The sequence below is a fragment of the Thermobia domestica genome, chromosome 11, assembly GCF_964235325.1.
Source record: "Thermobia domestica chromosome 11, izTheDome1.hap1.1, whole genome shotgun sequence".
Classification (NCBI taxonomy): Eukaryota; Metazoa; Arthropoda; class Insecta; order Zygentoma; family Lepismatidae; genus Thermobia; species Thermobia domestica.
In genome coordinates, this window is record NC_137464.1 from 251467179 (window position 1) to 251489871 (window position 22693).

Consider the following 22693-nt stretch of genomic DNA (forward strand, 5'->3'; position numbering starts at 1 on the left):
AAAAAACAAATGAAACTAATTGAACACTACAAAAAACTGCTAATTATACGAAAGATAAATAAAATTGCTAATTGTACGAAAAAGAAATGAAACCACTAATTGTACGAATAATAAATGAAACGACTAAGTTTACGAAAAATAAAAGTTACTAACGGCTAATTGTATGGAAATAAATGGAAGTACAAATTGGACGAAAATAAATAAAACTGCTAATTTTAGGAAAAAGAAATGAAACTACTAATTGTACGAAAAATAAATAAAACTGGTAATTGTACGAAAAAAATAAATGGAACGACTAACTGTATGAAAAATAAAAATGAATCTAACGATTAATTGTATGGAAAATAAACTGCTAATTGTACGAGAGGTAAATTAAACTGAAAATTGTACGAAAAATAAATAAAACTACTAATTCTACAAAAGAAAAAAAAGAAAAGAAAAAAAATTACAAAAAACAAATAACATTAATTGAACGAAAAATAATTGAAACTACTAATTGTACGAAAAATAAATAAAAGTGCTAATTGTACAAGAAACAAATGAAACCAGTAATTGTACGAAAAATAAATGAAACTACGGGAAAAATAAATGAAATTACTAGTTGTTCGAAAAATAAAGGAAACGACTACTTATACGAAAAATATATGAAACCACTAACTGCATGAAAAATAAATGAAACTACTAACAGTACGAAAAATAAGTAAAACTGCTAAGTGTACGAAAAATAAATGAAAAATAAATAAAACTGCAAAGTGTACGAAAAATAAATGAAACTACTGATTGTACGAAAACTAAATAAAACTGCTATTTGTACGAAAAATTAATGAAACCAATTCAACAAAAAATAAATGAGATTGCTAAATGTACAAAAAATAAATAAAACTGCTAATTGTACGAAAAAGAAAAACCATTAATTGTACGAAAAATAAATGAAACGACTAAGTTTACGAAAAATAAAAATGACCAACGGTTAATTCTATGAAAAGTAAATGGAGGTACTAACTGTACGAAAATAAATAAAACTGCAAATTGTACGAAAAAGAAATGAAACCACTAATTATACGAAAAATAAATGAAACAACTAAGTTTACGAAAAGTAAAAGTGACTAACGGCTAATTGTATGAAAAATAAATGGAAGTACTAATTGGACGAAAATAAATAAAACTGCTAATTTTACGAAAAAGAAATGAAACTACTAATTGTACGAAAAATAAATAGAACTGGTTATTGTACGAAAAAATGAAACGACTAACTATACGGAAAAGAAAAATAAATCTAACGATTAATTGTACGAAAAATAAACTGCTATTTGTACGAGAAATAAATGAAACCATAAATTGTACGAAAAATAAATAACAATACTAATTGTACGAAAAATTAATAACTGCTAATTGTACGAAAAATAAATATAACTGCTAATTTTACGGAAAACAAATAAAACTGCTTAGTGTACGAAAAATAAATGAAAAATAAATAAAACTGCAAAGTGTACGAAAAATAAGTGAAACTACTGATTGTACGAAAAATAAATAAAACCGCTAATTGCACGGAAATAAGCGAAACTACTAATTATAGGAAAAATAAATAAAACTGGTAATTGTAGGAAAAATAAATGAAACAATTGTACGAAGAAAAATGAAGCTAATTCAACAAAATATAAATGAAACTACTAATTGTACAAAAATTAAGAAAACAATTATAGGAAAAATATATGGAACCACTAACTGCATGAGAAATAAGTGAAATGACTATCTGTTCGAAAAATAAAAATGAATGCAACGACTAACTGTACGGAAAATAAATGAAACTAATTGTGCGAGAAATAACTAAAACCACAAATTGTACGAAAAGAAATAAAGCGACTAATTGTACGAAAAATAAATAAAACTATTAATTATACGAAAAATAATTGAAACGTTTAATTGTACGAAAGGTAAATGGAACTACTAATTGTACGAAAAATAAATAAAACTATTAATTATACGAAAAATAATTGAAACGTTTAATTGTACGAAAGGTAAATGGAACTACTAATTGTACGAAAAATAAGTAAAACTGCTAAGTGTGCGAAAAATAAATGAAACGGCTAATTGTAAGGAATGTAAAAATGAATCTAACGATTAATTGTACGAGAAATAAATGAAACTAATTGTACGAAAAATAACTAAAATTACTAATTGTACGAAAATGAATAAAACAGCTAATTGTACGAGAAATAAATAAAACGCTTAATTATGCGAAAAATAAATGAAACTACTAAGTGCACCAAAAATAAATGAAACAACTAATTGTACGAAAAATAAATGAAACAATTGTTCAAGAAACAAATGAAATTACTAATTGGTACGAGAAACTAAAAATGAAACGACTAATGGTACGAAAAATAAATCACATGACTAACTATACAAAAAATTAAAAGAAATGACACTACTAACTATACGAAAAATAAAAACAAATGCAACGTGTAATGGTACAAAAAGCAAAAATTAACGACTAAAGTATTCAATAAGAATTCGAAAAATAACAAATACGGCTGAAGTATCTCTGGTACAAGAAATAAATGACAAAAATACCATCAATGGTAAGAATAGACATAAATTACCAAAGTATACCGACAGAATTTCAGTTTACATTATATTACCAATATGATTATAAAGACAGAAACTCTTACACGTTATAGCAAATGAAGATCCAACTAGTCTTAACAATTACTACTAAACATTAAATTTAATCTAGAATCGATGGAAGCCTACAAACGAATGCAGAGATGTTAGACGTTTTCCTAGATTAAATATTAGTATTTCATTTACCGTTCAAACGTAAAATGACTAAATGCATGTGGTGTGAGACGAAGGTTGTCATCCTGAACATAACCTGAATTTGAATTGTACTTCACATAGTGGCCTTCGATGAAATGCTCAATATGAAAGAGAGGGTGCCCGGGACGCTCTGTAAATTCTAACACAGCAACTTGAAAGATGTCGACCTGTAAAATGAGAGAAACCCAAGTTACTCATTTTTGATTGATTTGTTAAGAGTAGTTTTAAAAAAGATTAAATGGATGAGCTTCGTATACAAATAACTTTATATTAATGTCAGTTTAGTCATCCATCACCAAAAAAATTACAGCTTAAATGTACAAAAATAAAGTTCAAGAGTTGAAAAACAAAAAGTCATTTAATTAAGAGAAAAACAAGAGTAAACTATATCTGGATGATAGCTATATCAATGTGTTTTCATTTTATATATATATAGGATGTCTCAAAAGTCCCCTGAGATAGAGTAACTCAGTTATTATCAGAGTTACAATATGTAAGTTGGGGAAACCGTCTCTAGATATGATGTTTTCAATCTAAAGTGAAAGATTTTTTTTTAATCGGATGAGCCGTTTGGGCTGTACACTCTTTATGCGCCCAATGTTAAATGAAAATGCAACGTTCCCATTTAGCTGCATCCACAACATAAAAAAATGAAATCTTTGAGTTTTACGTCCCACAGTTATGCCGGTTACGCTAAAGGAGACGGTGATGATGAGTAATGAATGAAATAGTGGAATGAAGAAAGTGGGAGGAAACGGAACAACCGCGAGGAAACCCACGCACACGGTGTTTGTCCACCACAAAGTTCATTTCAAAGGGACTGGGATCGAACCCGGAACCCCAAGCACCAGAGGTGAACACTCTACCACTGAGTCACCGCGACCCCTGATCCACAATATAAGTAAATGAAGTTACTGTTTGTAATGGGTACTGGCTATCGACACGTTAGCGTAAAAGACTAACTTCATTCACTTATGTTGTGAATCCAGGTAAACGGTAACGTTGCATTTTCATTTAACATTGGGCGCATAAAGAGTGTACAGACCAAACGGCTCATCCGATTTAAAAAATTACTTCATTTTAAATTGAAAACATCATATTTACAGACTATTTCCCCTCTTACATTTTATTGTAACTCTGATAATGAATAATGACTTTTGTCAGGGGACTTTTGAGACACCCTGTATATACATTTGAGTAAACTTATTTACTACACATATTAATTTAGTTTAACATACAAAGAATAAAGTACACAGAAATATTCTCTGATAATGAAAACAAATCAAAAACCGAACCCCATATAATTTAAGATAATTCATTTAATCTTCGTTGATTGGAATATTTTCAACTTTATAGAGCCTGTTTTAAGTAAATTAGTGACGAAGGGGAAAGGAAAATCGTGAACTCTGGCTAAGAAATGTTCGAAGTTTTGACCTTGAAGGTCCTAAAATGGTCAAAAAACTGAAAAAACGCCTTTTTTCAGTTGTAATTCTTTGACAATGTCGCCATTATTTTCAGACCTTGAAAAAATGTGTTGTACCTAAGATTATTACAACATTTTTAACAGAAAAATCAGGGGCGCGTCCTCCCCATTTTTTGTGTTTTTTTGAAATTTTCAACACGCAAAAAAGAAAAAAATACGAATCGATTGTTTTGAAAAACCCTTCACATTTACATCTACATAGTGTCTATAATCTATGAAACTTTCAAATTATTTGGCCCACCCGAACCAGAATTTAAAAAAATAAAAAATAAAGTTCGAGCATGTATGATAAGATGATTCGGTAAGGGGTGCGGTTAGGGGTCGAAACTTTTTTTGGCCTTGTTTTAGGTCGAAACTAACATCTTGGGTCAATAATGACCCAATTTGGATCAAGGGACAATTCCACTATCTAATAGGAAAGGCCCTTTCAATACGTGGTATTTCGAATTCGAGAAACCCTGGAGTGGCGGTTCATTTCGGCGTAAAGCAAATCATGCATACACAATCCGAATATATATATCTCATCAATGTGCAATGGGTGTGCAGGGGATTAACTACATAGTATAATTCACAGACATGCTCTCAACAGAGTTTTTAGATATACTCCGTTTCAAGGTGGGTTCAAAACGGACAAAAGGCGACTTGACAAAAGTGAACACGGAATACCTCGTCGGAAGTCGGAAGTGTTAAGAACCTCCAGCTCCACGGTTTCTTGTGTTCGAAATATTGTGTGCTGCGATGTATTGTATCACGATATATTTCACGTTTATTTTACCTATAAGAGGTATATATATATATATATTCTGAACACACAGTATATTATCGATAGACTAAATTTGTAAAGTAAGCATTTTATCAGAAACTGCAAAGGTCGTACATTAAAAAATTTACTTTTAAGAAAGGCACATATCAAACTTTCATTTTATCCTGAGGAAATTCAAGAATTTTATAGATGGTCAGTGCTGACTGACATAATCAAAATTATTTAAATCGAATGTCTTCTTTTCTTTCTTTTCTTTTCTTTCTTTTTTTTTTTTTTTTTTCAATCTATTATTTAAATCAAATTTATTTTGCTTAAAACAGAAATAAAGGCTAACAGTTCAATATTGCTATGTTTACATCTCTGATAACATCAGAGAAATCAAACTACATAAAATGTGCTTTCGTGTAAATTCTGTTGGTTTCTCCCTTTGTAGAGAATGAAGAGATTAAGAAAAATACTTTGTAGTTGCTTATTTTAAGGAAAGCACGTTTTTCAACGTTTTTTCGTGACTCCAAGAATTCACTCGTAATGGCCGCTGCTCTCTTTCAGTTGCGGTACAGATTGGGTTCAAGTTATCCAATGAAATGTATTCTTGTACTTTGCTTAAGTTCTATGGTATATCTTACTCAGAACACTTTAAATGCTACATGGTAATACTGATATTTGGAATGAATACTAATTTGTAAGTTTATTTGGGTGTCATCACATGCCCTACGGATGCGCTCTTCAAGTTGAGTAACATCAAAGAGAGGCCTCTATTAGTAGGTAATATACATAAAACATGTATTAATACCTTTATAACATCAGAAGGAAGAAACCTGTTATAGTTATATGTAAACAATTTACCAATATCCAAATGCTCTCTTAATTTAATTCGTGGAATTGGATTTTAGCGACCCATTCAGCACCGAGGCTATATGAAACTTAGAACTTAACGTAGGATCCGAACCACATAAGCTCTCACCGGGATATTAACTTTATTGTCTATAATTTAAGAGACCAATGACACGTCGTTCTCATCAGAACAATTAGGGAAAATCAGTTCGCGTTTACTAACTCATTTATATGAAAAGTCACATTGTATTATTTTAAAAATTTTATTTCAATTTTTTTTTAGTTCAACGTCCCACGTTTATCCTCTGAGGCTAGGGAAGGCAAAATTATCTTATGAAGTTATTTTTAAACCTTCATGTTCATTATTTCTTTTAAATCACTAGTACGTATCATGTAGTATAGCAACAGTTTTCATTATAAATGTCATTTTGGATTGTTTAGTTATTATAGAAAAGTCACTGTCATTGGATGATTCAAATGTAATGTTCTTGTTTTATTCTATGATTACCTAACAGAGCTTCCTCGTAGCTGTGTGGATAGCGTACGTGCCTTCGGCGCCGGAGACCCGGCTTCGAATCCCAGTGAGAGTTCATGTGGTTCAGATCACATGTTAAGCTATAGGTTTATGTCTCATATAACCTCACAACTGAAAGGGACGCTAATCCTTAAATCAACCAACCAATCAAAATGTCTTACTTTAACTTTCTCTAAATTATTCTTTTAATACTGTATTGAAGCTTCATTTGACCTCGAAGTACCAGAAAAATAATACCTTAATGGGGAAAAACATATCTCTGAATGTGTCTTTCTTCCATATAGTTCCCACAAAATAATCTTTTCTTCCTTCTAAAGGGTTCTTTCGCCATTCCTATCCTTGCTTTTATTTTACGTTTGCACTTCATATCATTACCAATAATACTACCTAGGTAACTGAAAACTAGTAACCTGTCCTATTTTCTCCCCTCCTACTTGTATATTTGACACCGACCCCTTCGTTCCAATCACCATGGCTTTTGCCTTCATCCCATATTCTTCACATCCTTTCCTCAAGTTTTCTAACATGTTATTAATTTTCTCTTCAGATTCTGAAACAAGGGCCATATCATCTGCAAACCGTATACACGTAACCATTCTACCGCCTACTGAAATACCGTTTTTACTTTGTAGGCTCTTTTTCACTGTCCCTTCTAGATAGTTATTAAATAATATTGGAGAGAGACAGGATTCCTGTCAAACTTCCCTTCCAACTGCACTCTTCTGTCATTTCCTCTTCTACTCTAATCTAGGGATGGGCAAAACCGTTTTTTTTTTTACAAAAACCGAAAACCGGTTTCTTTAAAAACCGACATTTCGGTTTTCTCCAAAACCGGTTCGGTTTTTCACCGAAACTGGTTTCGGTGAAAACTTTTCGAAAACACAAAAAAACTATTTCTGTGGAAATGGATTCGGTTTCCGCAGAACAAGGAAACACCATTCTGGTCAGAAATAGAACAAATTTTGAAAAAAAAAACCGGAATCGGTTTTGAAGAAAACCGAAACCGGACCTGGTAAAAACCGAACCGGTTTTGGAGAAAACCGATAACCGGTTTCGGTGAAAAATCGAACCGGTTTTGAAGAAAACCGAAACCAGTTTCGGTGAAAAACCGAAACCAGTTTCGGTGAAAAACCGAAACTGGTTTTCTTGAAAATTTTCAAAAACCGATTCCGGTTTTTCTAAAAACCGAAAAACCGGGTTTTGTGCCCACCACTACTCTAATCTTATTTGTTGGTTCATATATAAGTTTGTTAATGAGTCTTCGATCTTTCCATTCCAACCCACCCTTCTTTAGAAATAAAATAATCAATAGCGGTAAAATAACCTACCAATAAAGTTAAATGTATTTAAAAAAGGTAAATGAAAACTGGCTGCAATGTAATTCAAATAAACAAAATGAAACCATTGTCGTTAACTTTGTATCCCACATAATACTGGAATGCCGTTGCTAAGGGCATTTCCTCTCTCTCGGGAAAACTAATGTGATAAAACTTACGTTAGGCCATGGTCTACTTGGGTACCAGAAATCATCAAACTTAGTGCAGTGATCTAGAAAGTGTTGGCCCCCAAACATCGTTCCATTCATTTTTATTTCTATAGATGCGTTAATTTTTTATTCTTTTTCTCTCTCCAAGTGACTAACCTTAGGAAGGTTTAGGTAAAATAACAGGTTATTGGAAATGATTGACCTGATTTCATAAATTCACTGTAGCCTCATTATTGTCACAAAATAACATACAAAGAATGAAAAGTGATTGACTGGACCGGGACGGGAACCGGTGATCTCCGGCAAACTGTGCTGATGTGTTAACCACTACGCCACCCATTACGCCATTCCCAGAACAGCTACACACTCTTTCTCCCCTGTAGACGGTGCTCTTCACTCAGACTGTATGGCTTGTACTACAGCCTAGCTGCTGCACTTGAACAATCCAGTCTCCATATACAGAGGATGTCGGTGTGTAAAAATAAGTTTAAATCGTTTGTTTCCTCCTTTCATTAATTTATTGTCACAAAATTCTGCAAACGTACTGAAAAACTTTAACAGATTCTTTTTGTTGTTGTTGTTGTTGTTGTTGTTGATAGTTCGCTTCTGATTTCTCCTACGGGAGCGAAGCAATGAGCATTTATTCACTACGCAGGCGCAGAGAAAGCTTATGCTGTGCTTGAGTTTCATTCGCATCACTCTGTCGTAGCAGTGCAACGACGCTTCCTAACGAAGTTCAAAGATCCACCAACTGCCAAATTCATTGGACGATTAAATGCGTATTTTACAGCTTGAGGATGTCTCTGTAAGGCAAAGTCAACCAGTCGGCCTACAGTGACTAAACAAGGGACTGAAAAACCGATGGATCGGTCGTGCTAGGGAGGATGATGATCAGCAATTCCTGTTGTGGTCTCCACGATCTCCGGACCTTAACCCCATGCGATTTTTTGTATGGAGTTATTCGAAAAATATAGTGTTTACTTCTTCTCTACCAACAAATCTAATAGAACTGAGAGCTCGCATCAACAGTGTTTTTCACGACTTGATATTTGCAGAATTGCTAGAGGGGGTACATATGTCACTAACTAACTAACTCTATGGCCTATGGAACCCGGAGGTTCAATGCCGCGTTCACAAAAGCTCTCCACTGACTTCTATCCTTAGCTAACTGCATCCAGTTTCTACTTTGTATTCCAATCTCTGCAAGATCCATCTTAATATTGTCCTCCCATCTGCGCCTAGGTCTTCCTAATGGTCGTTTTTCGATTGGTCTTCCAGTCAAGACTTTGAAAGCGTTTCTACTTTCTTCCATTCTAGCTACATGACCCGCCCACCTAAGCCTCCTAGACTTGACGACCCTAACAATGTTGGGTAAACCATATAAATTATGTAGTTCCTCGTTATGAAGTTTCCGCCGTTCCCCATTCCCGTACATGTCACTATTTTTATTTTTTTGAATACGTCTGCAAAGTTTAGTGACAATATGTCTAATAATAAAGCTAAGTGAACTTACGAAATCGCTCCATCATTTGTAGTAACTCTTGTATAAGTAATTAGTTCCCCATCGAACTGAAGAAGATTCGGTTTCTTCAGTTAGCTCTAAACAAGCATATTCATGCAAATTACGTAAACTTGTTCTTGTTTTTTATTTTCCTCAACATTTTTCATCTTTAATTTTGTTTCTACTACCTCGAAGATGTAGAGGAATAGTTTTCTAGATAACTTTTTTTTAATATATATATATATAAATAAGTGCTTACCTTCTTTGGAGGATTATGCCTATTATACTCTTCTCCCCAGAGTTTAGCGTCCATCTGTAACTGAACATCTTGGAAATAGACTTCCCTTGCCACAGTCTCCATGTAACGCTTGGCCACATAATTATTACTGTCTCGTCTCCAGTCCTCCGAATGGGTGAAGTTACTCAGCTTTTTCCTATTAATATCCAATCGAGAACCGATAAGTGTCGTTACTGAGTATATTTATAGTCTATTTTACAGCAATTTTGGTGAAAGTAGCTAAGCAACAAAAATTCAAAGACTTACATTGTTAACATAACAATCATTTTATACAAGAAGCTATTTCTAAATTTTTAGTTGTCATTTTAGGAATTACAACAGAATGTCGAAAAAGTAACGGTACTTTTTTTTCTTTACAGACAACCACTAGCTCCATCTATTGAAGCAATATATTAATGGAAAGCTGGATATCTACTTAACAAAATGAAACCACGATCATGAAAACATATTAAAAAATAGCAAGAAACGGGAGTGTATCTAGTGTCACCTCGTCAAAAAAAAAAAAAAAAAAAAAAAGTTTCAAGCTACGTAACATATATACACAAACATTGGAAATGATGAAATAAGTGTAGATGAAGAAAGCTTACCTCGTACATGTGTGTTCGAGTGGTATACGCGATTCCGGGATGGTCGTGAATCCTTGGAAGACGACCCAATGCCAGGCAGATAGAGAAACAAAAAATCGCGATGAGTTGATAGAACAAGCGCGTGAAATGATCGCCCACGATGCAAATTCGAACTGTGACATGGATGGTGGAGGAATTAATTAAGACAAAAGACATGATTCACGAAATTTTGACAAAGGATTTAAACAAACAGAAAGTCTGAGCTCGATTTCTTCTGCATACTTTGTGCTCGATTTCTTCCGCATAATTTAACTGACGACCAAAAACTTGCTTACATTGAACATTGCAAGGACCTTATTAAAACAGCCAGACGGAACGGAACATTACTGGATTCGATTGTAACTGATGATGAGATTTGGTGCTTCAAGTACGACCCGCAAACAAAACGCCCAAGTGCTACGTGGAAGTCCCTAGGTTCTTCGAAAGCGAAAAAATGTAGTTTTCAAAAGTCAAGTGAGGAGACAATGTTGATTTGTTTCTACGATTCCAAAGGTATTATATTTCGGGAATTCGTTCCACAGGGTGAAACTGTTAATGGTAAATATTTTGTCTGGGTGTCATGGAGCGTTTGTGGAAGCGAATCGTTCGCGTAAGGCTTGAGATCTTTATTGCACGACAATACATCATATCACAGAACTGTCACAGTTCGTGACTTTTTGGCTAAAAAACAAATCTGTGTGCTTCCACCTCCTCCGTATTCGCTTGATTTATCAGCGTATGACTATTTCCTATTCTCAAAATTAAAATTGGTCATGAAAAGACCATTTTATGACCATGTTATAGACGTCCAGTCTACCGTGACGAGGGTCATTAAAGTGATTCCGGAAAAGGACATTAGAAACTCTATGCTAGCGTTGGTTGAACGTGTATTGACGCGGAAGGGATGTATTTCGAATAAAAAGAACTATAATTGGTAAAATACCTGATTAGTTTTGTTTAATTTAAAAAGTTCCGTTATTTTTCCGACATACTGTGTACATGGCTACAGAAGCCAGATAAAACTTGTCGTTTTCTTCAAAAGAGTAAGAATTGTGGGGAAAAAAAAAAAGAGTGTTCCTCTAATGTACACGTTATTTCATTACTGAGATTTTTTACCTGCGATGGATTTATTGCACTTTCTAGCTTTACCTAACACAAAATGAATTTTCCACTAAATCATAAAATTACTAATCCACTAATATTCCTTTCAACTTCCTCTGATATTTTGAATGGTCAATCTTGTTACAAAGATTGACTTCATAAGTAGATGACATTACTGCAGATTATCAGTGCAGATTTAGGTGAAATCGATCAACTATCAACCAGAGATTTACCATTCACTAAATATACTCAAGAAGAAATGGAAATAAAACATTATGGTATATCAATTATTTATTGATTTACAGAAGGTTTACGACTCGGTTAGCAGAGAAACACTGTACAATATTCTTAGCGAACTGATATACCAAAAAAAAGCCAGTTAGATTAATAAAGATATATTTAAATAAAGTCCAAAGTAAAGTTCGAGTAAGAAAATATTTGTCCACGAGTTTCCACGTCGAGAATGACCTGAAATACTGAGATATGCTGACGCCGTTACTCAATTTTGTTCTGGAATATGCTATAAGGAAAACTGATAGCAGCCAAAGCCTAGAGCTGAATGGAATTCACCAGGATATGGCTTATGCTGATGATGTCAACCTGACAGGGAATGATATGAAGACAATTGAAAGACAGAGCTTTACTAAACACCTGGAGTAACATGGGTTAGAAGTAAAAGCAAAAAACCAAATACACGGAAATTCGCCGTAACCGTAATACTGTAAAGTATGCATATGTTAAACTATCAAGTAATATTTTCGATAAAGTAGACACTTTAAAATACCGGAGATCAACATTAACGGACCAAAACAATATTCACAACGAAATTAAATATCGAGTATATATATTTAAAAAAAATGTGTTATTATAGTCCAAACTCCTTTGACTTCGCGAATTCTGTCGAAGAATTTGAAACTTAAAGTGTATAAATTGATAATTACAACTGTTGTGCTGTATGGCTGCCAAACGTGACTGCTTACTTTGAGGGAAGAAGGAAGGCTCTAAATGTTTAAAGTCAAAATCCTGAGGCGAATATTGGGACGCAAGAGGGACGCGAATGGGGAATATCGGAAACTTCATTACGAGGAACTGCATTAATTTATACTGTTTACCAAACATTGTTAGGGTCATCAAATCTAGGAGGCTCAGGTAGGCACATCATGTAGCCAGAATGGAAGAAGGTAGCAATATTTGCAAAGGTTTACTGGATCTCGCGAAAATAGGAATACAAGAACGAAACTAAATCCAATTGGCTAAGAAAGAAGTCAATGGAGAGCTTTTATGAACGCGACATTGAACCTCTGGGTTCTATAGGCCATGGAGTTAGTTACTGATACGAGCTTGAGATCGGACGGACGCCAGCTCAAGTGTCACGTCCTCGACCCGCTGTATACGTAATTACTGATACAAGGAGTCGAGCAACTTTACACTTTTTTTTTTTAAAAATTTTTTTATAAAACTTTGAACATTTCGTATTGACATTGAAAAACTACACAGAAATTGGAACACAGAATGACTACCGAGAGACTTTATTTGAACTCATGTACCATAAGTATTGTTCACAAACCGCTACATCATTTTTTATTTCAAAATAAATTTAAAATTAGAAAAAAGCATATTAAATTAAACTCATAGGACGAATCATCCTAATTAAATCAATACAAATGCACAATTATTGATGGAAAGTTATTAAATATGTACCTATAAATGCGTAACAATAAACACTGGATGATAAACACGACGCAGAAAGTATACGTTGGTACCTATCAGTGTAACCTACATTTAAAGATCAAGAGTATGATAAAATTAGTCCGACTATTCACTGAACATCGACCCAATGTATATGCTAATATATCACTTTATGAGCTATTTTCGTAAATTCATAAGCACTTCCGAAACAAGCCTTTGCGGAAAGCGAATTAAAATACATTACTATGGAAACACAAAATCTCAAATATTAGTAACAGTATTCCAAAATCCTTTCATTTGTGTGATACGCCACAATCATTTAATGCAGGGTAGAAAACTCAGATAAAATCAAAACTAGCGGGGAAAAAAGAGAAAAAGTTAGAATTATGTGTATGTTGAATTTACCATTAGATTGTTGGTCCAACTGTATTTTATGGATGATTCACCATGACATTCCAAGCGAAAGTAATGATAATATGCACAACTACAGAACGGAAGTTTGTTATACATTGTTAGTGAAAAATTAAGGCAAGTTTCTAAGTTTGAAGTTGCTCACTAAAGAACAAGCACTCAACCACATCTGAAGCCAATTTAAAATGTTCATGTCAATTTTTTTTTTAAAATCTCATTCTTAGCAAACTGAAATTCCCTGACTCTTAGCAGAATTCCCTGACTATCTCCGTTCCCGGTTTTACAAGTTTGTCACTACCCTGACTAAAAATCTAAAAACAGCTCAATGTGCACAAAATTAGATCTTTTTATTAAGCATGATTTTAATCTATAGTGTACAGAGCCTTTAATTAAACATGATTTTTTTCTATCGTGTACAAAGTCTTTAATTAAGCATGATTTTAATCTATAGTATACAGAGCCTTTAATTAAGTACTATTTTAACCTATCCTGTACAGAGCCTTTAATTAAGCATGATTTTAATCTATAGTGTACAGAGCCTTTAATTAAGCATGATCTTTTCTATAGTGTACAAAGTCTTTAATTAAGCATGATTTTAATGTATAATGTACAGAGCCTTTAATTAAGTACTATTTTAACCTACCCCGTACAGAGCCTTTAATTAAGCATGATTTTAATCTATAGTGTACAGAGCCTTTAATTAAGCATGATTTTTTCCTATAGTGTACAAGGTCTTTAATTAAGCATGATTTTAATCTATAGTATACAGAGCCTTTTATTACTATTTTAACCTACCCTGTACAGAGCCTTTAATTAAGCATGATTTTAATCTATAGTGTACAGAGCCTTTAATTAAGTACTATTTTAACCTACCCTGTACAGAGCCTTTAATTAAGCATGATTTTAATCTATAGTGTACAGAGCCTTTAATTAAGCACAATTTTAACCTACAATGTACAGAGCTTTTATTTAAGCACGATTCTAACCTACAGTATACAGTGGGACGAAGGCTCGGAAACAACTAGCATAATTAGGTTATGCCGTACAGGGAGCTAGCAATACGAACATGACTTAGGAAGCGAATAAATGGTGCTTATTACGACAGTAAAAATAGTGGTTATTGGATTTAGACCTAAGAAGTCTGTTGTAGATAAAGACTGCATGAAAGATGTCTAGAAGAAACATAGAAAGGTTCTACATAGTGTTATATCTCAGTCCTAACAACTATTTGGAGCTAATATGTTTGTCATCTCTAGCTTTATAACAGCACAATAATAATTACACTTTTTAAATTTCTTTTCACACAAAGCCTAACTCACATGCTGATAATTACATACATACTAGATCGTACTAACTCATGAGCTAAAATTTTCGAGAACTTGCAGCTGACAGACAAAAGAGAAAGTGTAGACGTTTGAAAAATATCGAAATGGACGTGGTTTTGGAGAAAGATACGGTGACTTCCTCCCGTAAGCCCGCTTCTATTAAATATTGATCTTTGCCATTTTCTCTCATCTTTTTCTTCCTTTCACTGTAGCTACCCTATTCCTATACATGAGATATATTAGTTAAGACTAAAAATGCAAATTACATTTTAACTGTATTAGATTGAACAACTCAATATCTTTATAAATAACAAATTATACGTATGTTAATACGATAAAAGTCCAGTTCACACACCTACATATCTAAAAAGAACATCCCATATTAACCTTGGCATATATATATATAAATAAATATTCAACTTACAGCCTGTAACACTCCCGCATAGCACCATGACTAAACGCATGCGGTTCCATTTTTACGACCACGTCATCCACCACCCAACTTTTACGTAAAGCACTGTACCGGTACCGGCGAGCTTTCTCTGTCGGATACTCATCCAAATGGAATCTTTCCCAAGGATCTCCCAGTAAGCGAGCCTGCAAACAGAACATATGTTAATCGACTAAATAGTTTTTTCTTTATAGCATATGCTAATACATTACGGAATTGGCAGATGTAGTGTTTACTTTGTTTTCGAAATGTTCTCATTCACTAGATTTTTTAAAAAATATATTGAAAACGTACATGCACATTTCCCAACCAAATAAGTTTCCACTACTAGTTACTACAGCAACTCATATTCCTAAAGTTTTGATTCATTAATTTATTGAAATTTAACGTCTCTTTTGGGTAGTGTCCTATATGAGACGGACCCTAATGCTTAAAAGTTTGAAGTGGAATTCGAACCACTCGGATTTTTATCTAGGCAAGTAATCTTGCCAAAAATTAAAACTCGAACCACGTGGATAGAAAACCAAGCGCGTTACTCACTAGGCCATCCCTTAAGCCATCTCTCGCATACACAAACGTCCGTGAAAGTAAAAGTAAAAATTCCCGATTCCAACGGCTAAAAAGAACATTTAAGAAACCTGCATGTCCACGATTATACTCCAAACACTACTGTGTTCGTAAGTAGAAATTATTGCCAGAGTAACAGTTGTCATGTTACCACTTCAACACAGAAACTGTCGATGTCATTACATTTCGTTAGCAATAAACAATTATCAAGTAAATTTGTTGGATTTCATATCCAGTTTTTTCTAATTTTTTTTTCAGTACAACTTTTCCAAAAACATAACAATAACAATAGATATCTTAGTTTCTTTTAAACTTTTTAAAACCTTCCCTCCTAACAAGTAGTGTTTCCAGGATTTTACTTCGCAGGACAAAACTAAATCTTGCTATACTATTGCAAGGTTTTAATCTACATTATTATGTAAAATAGTAAAAGTGGATCATTTAAGGCAATACTATTGTAACATGATAAAAATTAAATGGTGAAAGGGAAAAAAGATATTTAATTAACTATGATCTCAATACTTCGTAACTTATTCAATATTTTAAATGGAAAATATAATTCAACTTCCAGATTAGTGCTGTATAGGTCGTTCCCATATCTTCAGAACAATTAAGGAAATCATGTAGTAACTTAAAATACTAAGTGCAGAACAACATTCCTTCTAATAAGAAATAAGACCTATGTTATGTAGCAACGTGTTGACTTGACAATAAACATTTCGTACTTCGAGCAACCAGGAAATTCTTGCAATGTTAAGGTAAACGGAAGAATAATGACGCTACAAAAAACTAGGAAGAGAAGGTAGGTGGACTGAATTAATGGAGAACTAGATAGTGTAAACGCGGCGAAGCTAACTTTGCACTTTGAAACCGTTACTTCCCGAGCGAGTGAGATGAAAATGAGAGGAAATGGTTGATACTACGCATGCGCCAGATATGTTGCCAACCACGATTATCCAAACTTCTCAGTAGTAGATCCTAAATCGCTTATTAAAAAAAAAAAAAAAAGTTTGTTTATTACTGAATGTTTTCCTCTTTGCAAAACATCACACATCCTCTCCATTATTTTTGCAATTGGTACAATTGATAACAATAGACCATCGTTTGCTCTTTCTTTCTCAAAGTAAGCTCTGACATTATATATCATTTCCCCTACTTATACTTCTGATCGTAGTACTGCTCTCGAATTTTTTAAAAAAGATCTTTTATCTTCCAAATCATAGCGTTAATTAACCAAAGCATAAGAGAATTTGAAATCAATTATTAAAATTAAAAATAAATGGATGTATCAAACAGCTGAACGTGCCGGCATAAAAAAAGGGTAAAGAACTCATACAAATATATCCACAAAATCCCAGATATTAACACACAAAAGAATAGATACACACAGTATTTTAGCTCTACAAAACACAAAAATTCAGATTTATATACACCACTATAACACAATCTAAGTAATACTGAGTGGAAAACATTCTTTCACCCTTCTTATTTTAACCTTTGCGTTACAAAAAAGCCTTTCACACATCTGTTGGTCAACAGAACACATGGTACATTTTGACAATCGTAGCATTCCATTCGCTTAGGGTCTAAAGCAAGAGACATGGCTCACTCACCCCTCGAAATAAGATAATTCCGATGCTTGTGGAGGTTTGTTCTTTGACTGAGTTTCATGTAGTGTGCTGGTAGATTGAAAATAAGGTGTTTGTTGTTACGAGGGTGTTATTATCGTATTCCGGTCCAGTGTAGTGTGGATAGGCTAGTGTAATAGTTTGTAGGTGTATCGGTGTGTGTTGTAGTGAATTGACGTGACTATGAATGTTATAAACTCCGAAGTGAAGCACAAAAAGATCCATTCACAGGCTAGACAGGTGATTTGGAATGTTATTTAATTCATGGAGATGGAAGCTCGAGAAGGTACCTTCACAATTCCTGTTGGAAAAGCTTTAGAAAGAACAGCGAAGGCTGCAGGGATATCGTTACGGACGATCAAAAATATTAAAAAAAGAAGGGCAGACAGTTGAAGCTAAGAAAACTTGTTTTGAAACTCCGAATAAAATCCGGCGTTGTCAAAAATCTGTGGTTGGGGTAGATGAGTTTGACAGTGATGTTATTCGGAGAACAATTTACGACTTTTATAAAACGGAACACAGAGTTCCTACTGTTTCAACAGTGAGGGAAAAGCTTTCAGAATCAATAGGTTTTCAGAGTGGGTGCACAAGCCTTAGAAAAATTCTAAAAGATCTTGGATTTCGGTGGAGAAAGACTAAAACTAACAGAACCGTACTTGTCGAGTCTCAAGAAATTCGAGAAAAACGAATTTCCTATTTGAGACGTATAAAGGAATATCGAAACCAAGCGCGAAATATAGTTTATGTAGACGAATCATACATATTATCATCTCACGTTTCAAACAAATTTTGGACCGACGACAGCTCTCACGGTCTATTAGCACCAGTCTCTCGGGGTCAGAGGTTAATTATGATTCATGCAGGAGGGAAAATGGGTTTGTACCCAATGCATTATTAATGTGGAAAGCAAGTCAGTCTACAGGTGACTACCACAACCAAATGAACCAAGAGAATTATGAAAGTGGGTTACAGATAAATTAATACCAAATCTCCCTCACAATTCTGTTGTGGTTTGTGATAATGCATCCTACCACAACGTTATTTTGGAAAAAGCACCTACCTCTGGTTCGACTAAGCAACAAATGATGCAGTGGCTAACAGAAAAAAACATTTCTTTTGATTGTAATATGCTGAAGCCGGAACTGTATAGTTTAATCCAATCACATAAATCTAGATTTAAAAAGTTTGCAATTGACGAAATTTTCAAACGCCATGGACACTCTGTGCTTCGTTTACCCCCCTTACAACCGGAACTGAATCCAATTGAAAAAAATTGGTCTTTGGTGAAAGGATGGGTTGCGTCATGAAACACAACTTTCAAAATTAATGATGTTCAAAACCTCTGTGAAATTAGGTTCGGGCAAATCGGGAGGAACGAATGGATATCAGTTTGTAATCACGTGAAGCAAATTAAAACTCAGTATTGGGAAGCAGAAGGAATTATGGATGAAATTACTGAGAGGGTCGTAATCAGTCTTGGTGGTGTCGATAGTGATAGCAACAGTGATTCAGAAGAGGATACTGACGGTGACTTATCCGGAATAGAAGAAATGTTTCCTTTATGTACGCATACACGTAGGTGAAAAATATTTGACATTTCATTTTTATTTGTGGAATACAACGTCTATTATTAATAGTAATAATCTAGATATACATAGATGAAAAGGTACAACGTACGAGTTATGAATAATACCTCACATTTCTAGATTCATGGCGAATATTTATTTCAGTTGGCAACGCTGATAAGTTCACTTTTCTGCCTCCTAAATCACGGTCAGATGAGAACCAAATCGAGAACAGCATTACGTCACTCAAGTGAAGAGTTGTTGTGCGCCGTGTCTACTAGTGACCAAAGAAGAGGCAAGATCTATTCCGTTACCCTCGAGAACGAATTTGGTGAGTACAGAGCTGGTCCATGACTTCATAACCGCATTGCTTATACATGACCATAATTGCTAATCTTTTCTTCTGTTAAAATTCCACTCTGATTTGAGTATGATTAGACACTACCCAAAAGATAGCCAAGGACCAGTTTTGGATATTTAACTAAATCTGCCGTCTCTAGTTGTCATACAGTTCTAGTTGACATACGACACTATTATAGTAAGAAATTTAACATTTAGACAGAATACTCCTTTTGTTAGGGACGCAAGGGATCAGAAAGGATTTTCAAAAAATTTATCCTAAGGGTATAAAGGGGTCCAAAAATTTTGCCAAGAATTGAGTATCTCGCGAATTCCTTGAACGCTAATAACTCCAGATATTTTGTTACAGGTCAGAAATGTAGATGCGCATTTTATCTATATATATAAAAATTAAAGTTACTATGTATGCGTGACTTCGTGCTTCTTGTAACATCCGACCGATCTCAATCAGATTTTCAACATAGATGAGGTTCGGGCTTAGGATGGTTCTTATCATTTCACTTTGACGGTGCAACTTAGGGAAGGGGGAAGATATTTTAAAATGATCGAAAACGACCGATATTGGTGTCGAATCCATCATTTTCGGGGGCGCTGCGATTAACAGTGACACTTCCGATGCTGTTTAAATTCGAATTCAACACAACAACTTGGGGAGAGGAAGGGGGAAATACGTAAAAATGATCGAAACTGACCGATGCTAATGCCAAATCCAGTTTTTGGGGACGCTGAGACGAACAGTGACATTTCTGATGCCGTTTAAATAAAAATTCAACCCCCATTGCCTTTTGTGTCCAAAATAAAACGTAATCTCCCCGTGCGAAGAACAAGCAATCTGCTAGTTAATAATAAAACAACGATGTTATTGCAGTTATTCGATTGATTCATCTGTGTTTTATGTCCTTTACCTACAGTGAGACTACCTAAGGATATACCTATAGTTAAGTAGGATTTGAACTACTCTAGCTGATTCTAGTGCGTTTCATGCTCTCTCAGAGAGAATCTAGCTGGAGATCTCGTGCACTAAAGAACATGCTTTAGGCACCAGACTAGGAAGGAGAGCAATTTCTTTTCATCTAACGTCCCACGATTATGCACCGAAGCTATGGGAGATGGTAATGATGAGATGGATACTAATGGTGGAATAACGACAGTGGGAGGAAATGGTAGAAATTCTGACAATACCCATGCATACCTAATTGTTTGTTCACCACAAAGCACATTTAGAGGGAGTTGGAATCGAACCAGGAACCCTTAATTTTCTTGTTATTGTTGGTTACAACACGCTAAGAAATCTTTGTTACCGTGTTCCCTTCATAATGCAGGCGAAAAGGCTAGTTCAAGACTCAAGTAATAAAAATTAACAAGACGCTAATTTATTTGAAATGATAAACTCTACCAGGCAACCTTCAGTACTTAATATTTTTCTGTTGATTGACTGAGTATATTATTGGGACAAGAAGTGTTGTGAGTGGCCTAATATATATTATATATTATATAAACCGGTATTTATATAAAAAGTAGTCGAGTCTGTGAGTTACTGACAGAAGAAAATTGGTATACTCAGGTTACGTTACTTCAACATGTTACTCAGTAATCACAAGAACATCGAGTAGGCCATGATTATGTATTATATATATACACGTATATGTTTACAAGAATATGGGATAAAAAAGAGAAGCAGCACAGGACTTATTGTAGAACTAGTAGTCTAGCACAGTGGTTCTTAACCAATGTGTCGCTACATATTGGTGTGTCACACAGTCCTCGCGAAATTATAGGATTTAAAAATCATGAAGAATTTAATAATAATTAGTTAAAATCGAAGCAGTCTGTACCAGTCAACATCTCCAGCGGTAGCAACAATGCTCACTGCTATATAGAGTCATTATAAAAACTAATAGGTTTCAATATTATAATACGGTAATTATTATTATTATTATTGATTTTAGATTTCTGGGCTTTCAGTATCTATGGAAATGTTTGCTCTTCACGATGGAGGGATGATGTCTCTCGGCCAGCACACTGTCCAGGGAAAGGGAAAGAAGGAAGGAAGCGGCCTGGTACCCATACGTTAGGTATCATCCCGGCATTTGCCTGGTGCGAATGAGGAAAACCCACGAAAACCTCATTCAGAATGGCTGGCCTGAGAAAGCTTTTTACACTTTTTCGACCGAGTGCCTCCATTGGGAACTCGGGACCACTCATATTATTATTATTATTATTTATTTATTTATTTACTTATTTATAATAAAAATAACAAACAAGTGTGTCGGAATGTCCTGGCTGTTCAGTGAAGTGTGTCGCCAGTCAGAAAAGGTTGAGAACCACAGGCTCAGCATACTGGAATTGGGTATTCGTCCTTCTGAGAGAGCAGCTAACCTTAATTGTCAAGTATCTTGGTTAAGGGTCTTCACTACAGCGAAATTAAACTGTCGCTAATTTTAAGAGTTTTTCGGTAATATCTTCAAAACAAATAAAAATATTCGAAAAGCAGAAACGTAGTGAACTAGACAATACGATTTTGCATGTGATTCCTTTACCACAATTCACCTATCTGCTTTTGGTATGCCGCTATTTACAGAACCCGCAAAAAAATGCTAAATTATCTATAGTTGCAAATCGAAAGCAGATAGATGAGTTGTGATAACGCTATCACCAACAAAATCGTATTGTCTAGTTCACTTCGTTTCTGCTTTTCGAAAATTTTTATGTTTTGAAGATATTACCGAAAAATTATAAAATTAGCGGCAGTTTAATTTCGCTGTAGTGAAGACCCTTTAACGATATATGTAAAATCTTGTATGTAATGTTAAACTATGACAGTTTCGTTTTAATAAAGTGTATGCATTTGCTGTTCTTATTACGATATAAAAATCAACTTAGACTGCACGTGGAATGATAGTTTTTTCAACAGTTTATCTATTACTAACCATTTCATACTCACTCTACATAACACTGTTCACACTTTCAAGAAAAGTATATCCATAAAATGTTTTACCTTCATGATAGCGTGTTTCCACGCCATAATGTTCTTCCGGTGGCGCTGTTCTTCGTCAGCTGACCGCCGGGAGCGAGCTTTTCTCATTGCGGCCGAAAAGAAGACATGAGGGTTGTTGGTCTGATGGTCTTCTCCCTCCTCCTCGGACGAAGTACTGCAAAACAACATTCAGAACTTTGGTCAGTGGCATATATGCCATTAAGGGAAGGTGGCGACATAATGGCTACTTTAAGAATATTAGGAAATTCATAATTATTGCTGGTTCAAAAATAT

At 34.4% G+C, this 22693-nt stretch overlaps 1 protein-coding gene across 2 annotated transcripts in view; it reads right to left on the reverse strand.

Annotated features, from left to right (window-relative positions):
- Positions 1 to 22693, reverse strand: part of LOC145664924 (eukaryotic elongation factor 2 kinase-like) — a 76240-nt gene that overhangs the window by 27786 nt on the left and 25761 nt on the right. For both annotated transcript variants that reach the window (XM_081732029.1, XM_081732030.1), the window contains 4 exons: positions 22421 to 22574; positions 15276 to 15448; positions 9682 to 9856; positions 2812 to 2987 (listed from right to left, as the gene is read on the reverse strand). In XM_081732029.1, the coding sequence (XP_081588155.1) occupies positions 2812 to 2987; positions 9682 to 9856; positions 15276 to 15448; positions 22421 to 22574 (678 nt within the window). The remainder of the gene's footprint in view (positions 1 to 2811; positions 2988 to 9681; positions 9857 to 15275; positions 15449 to 22420; positions 22575 to 22693) is intronic.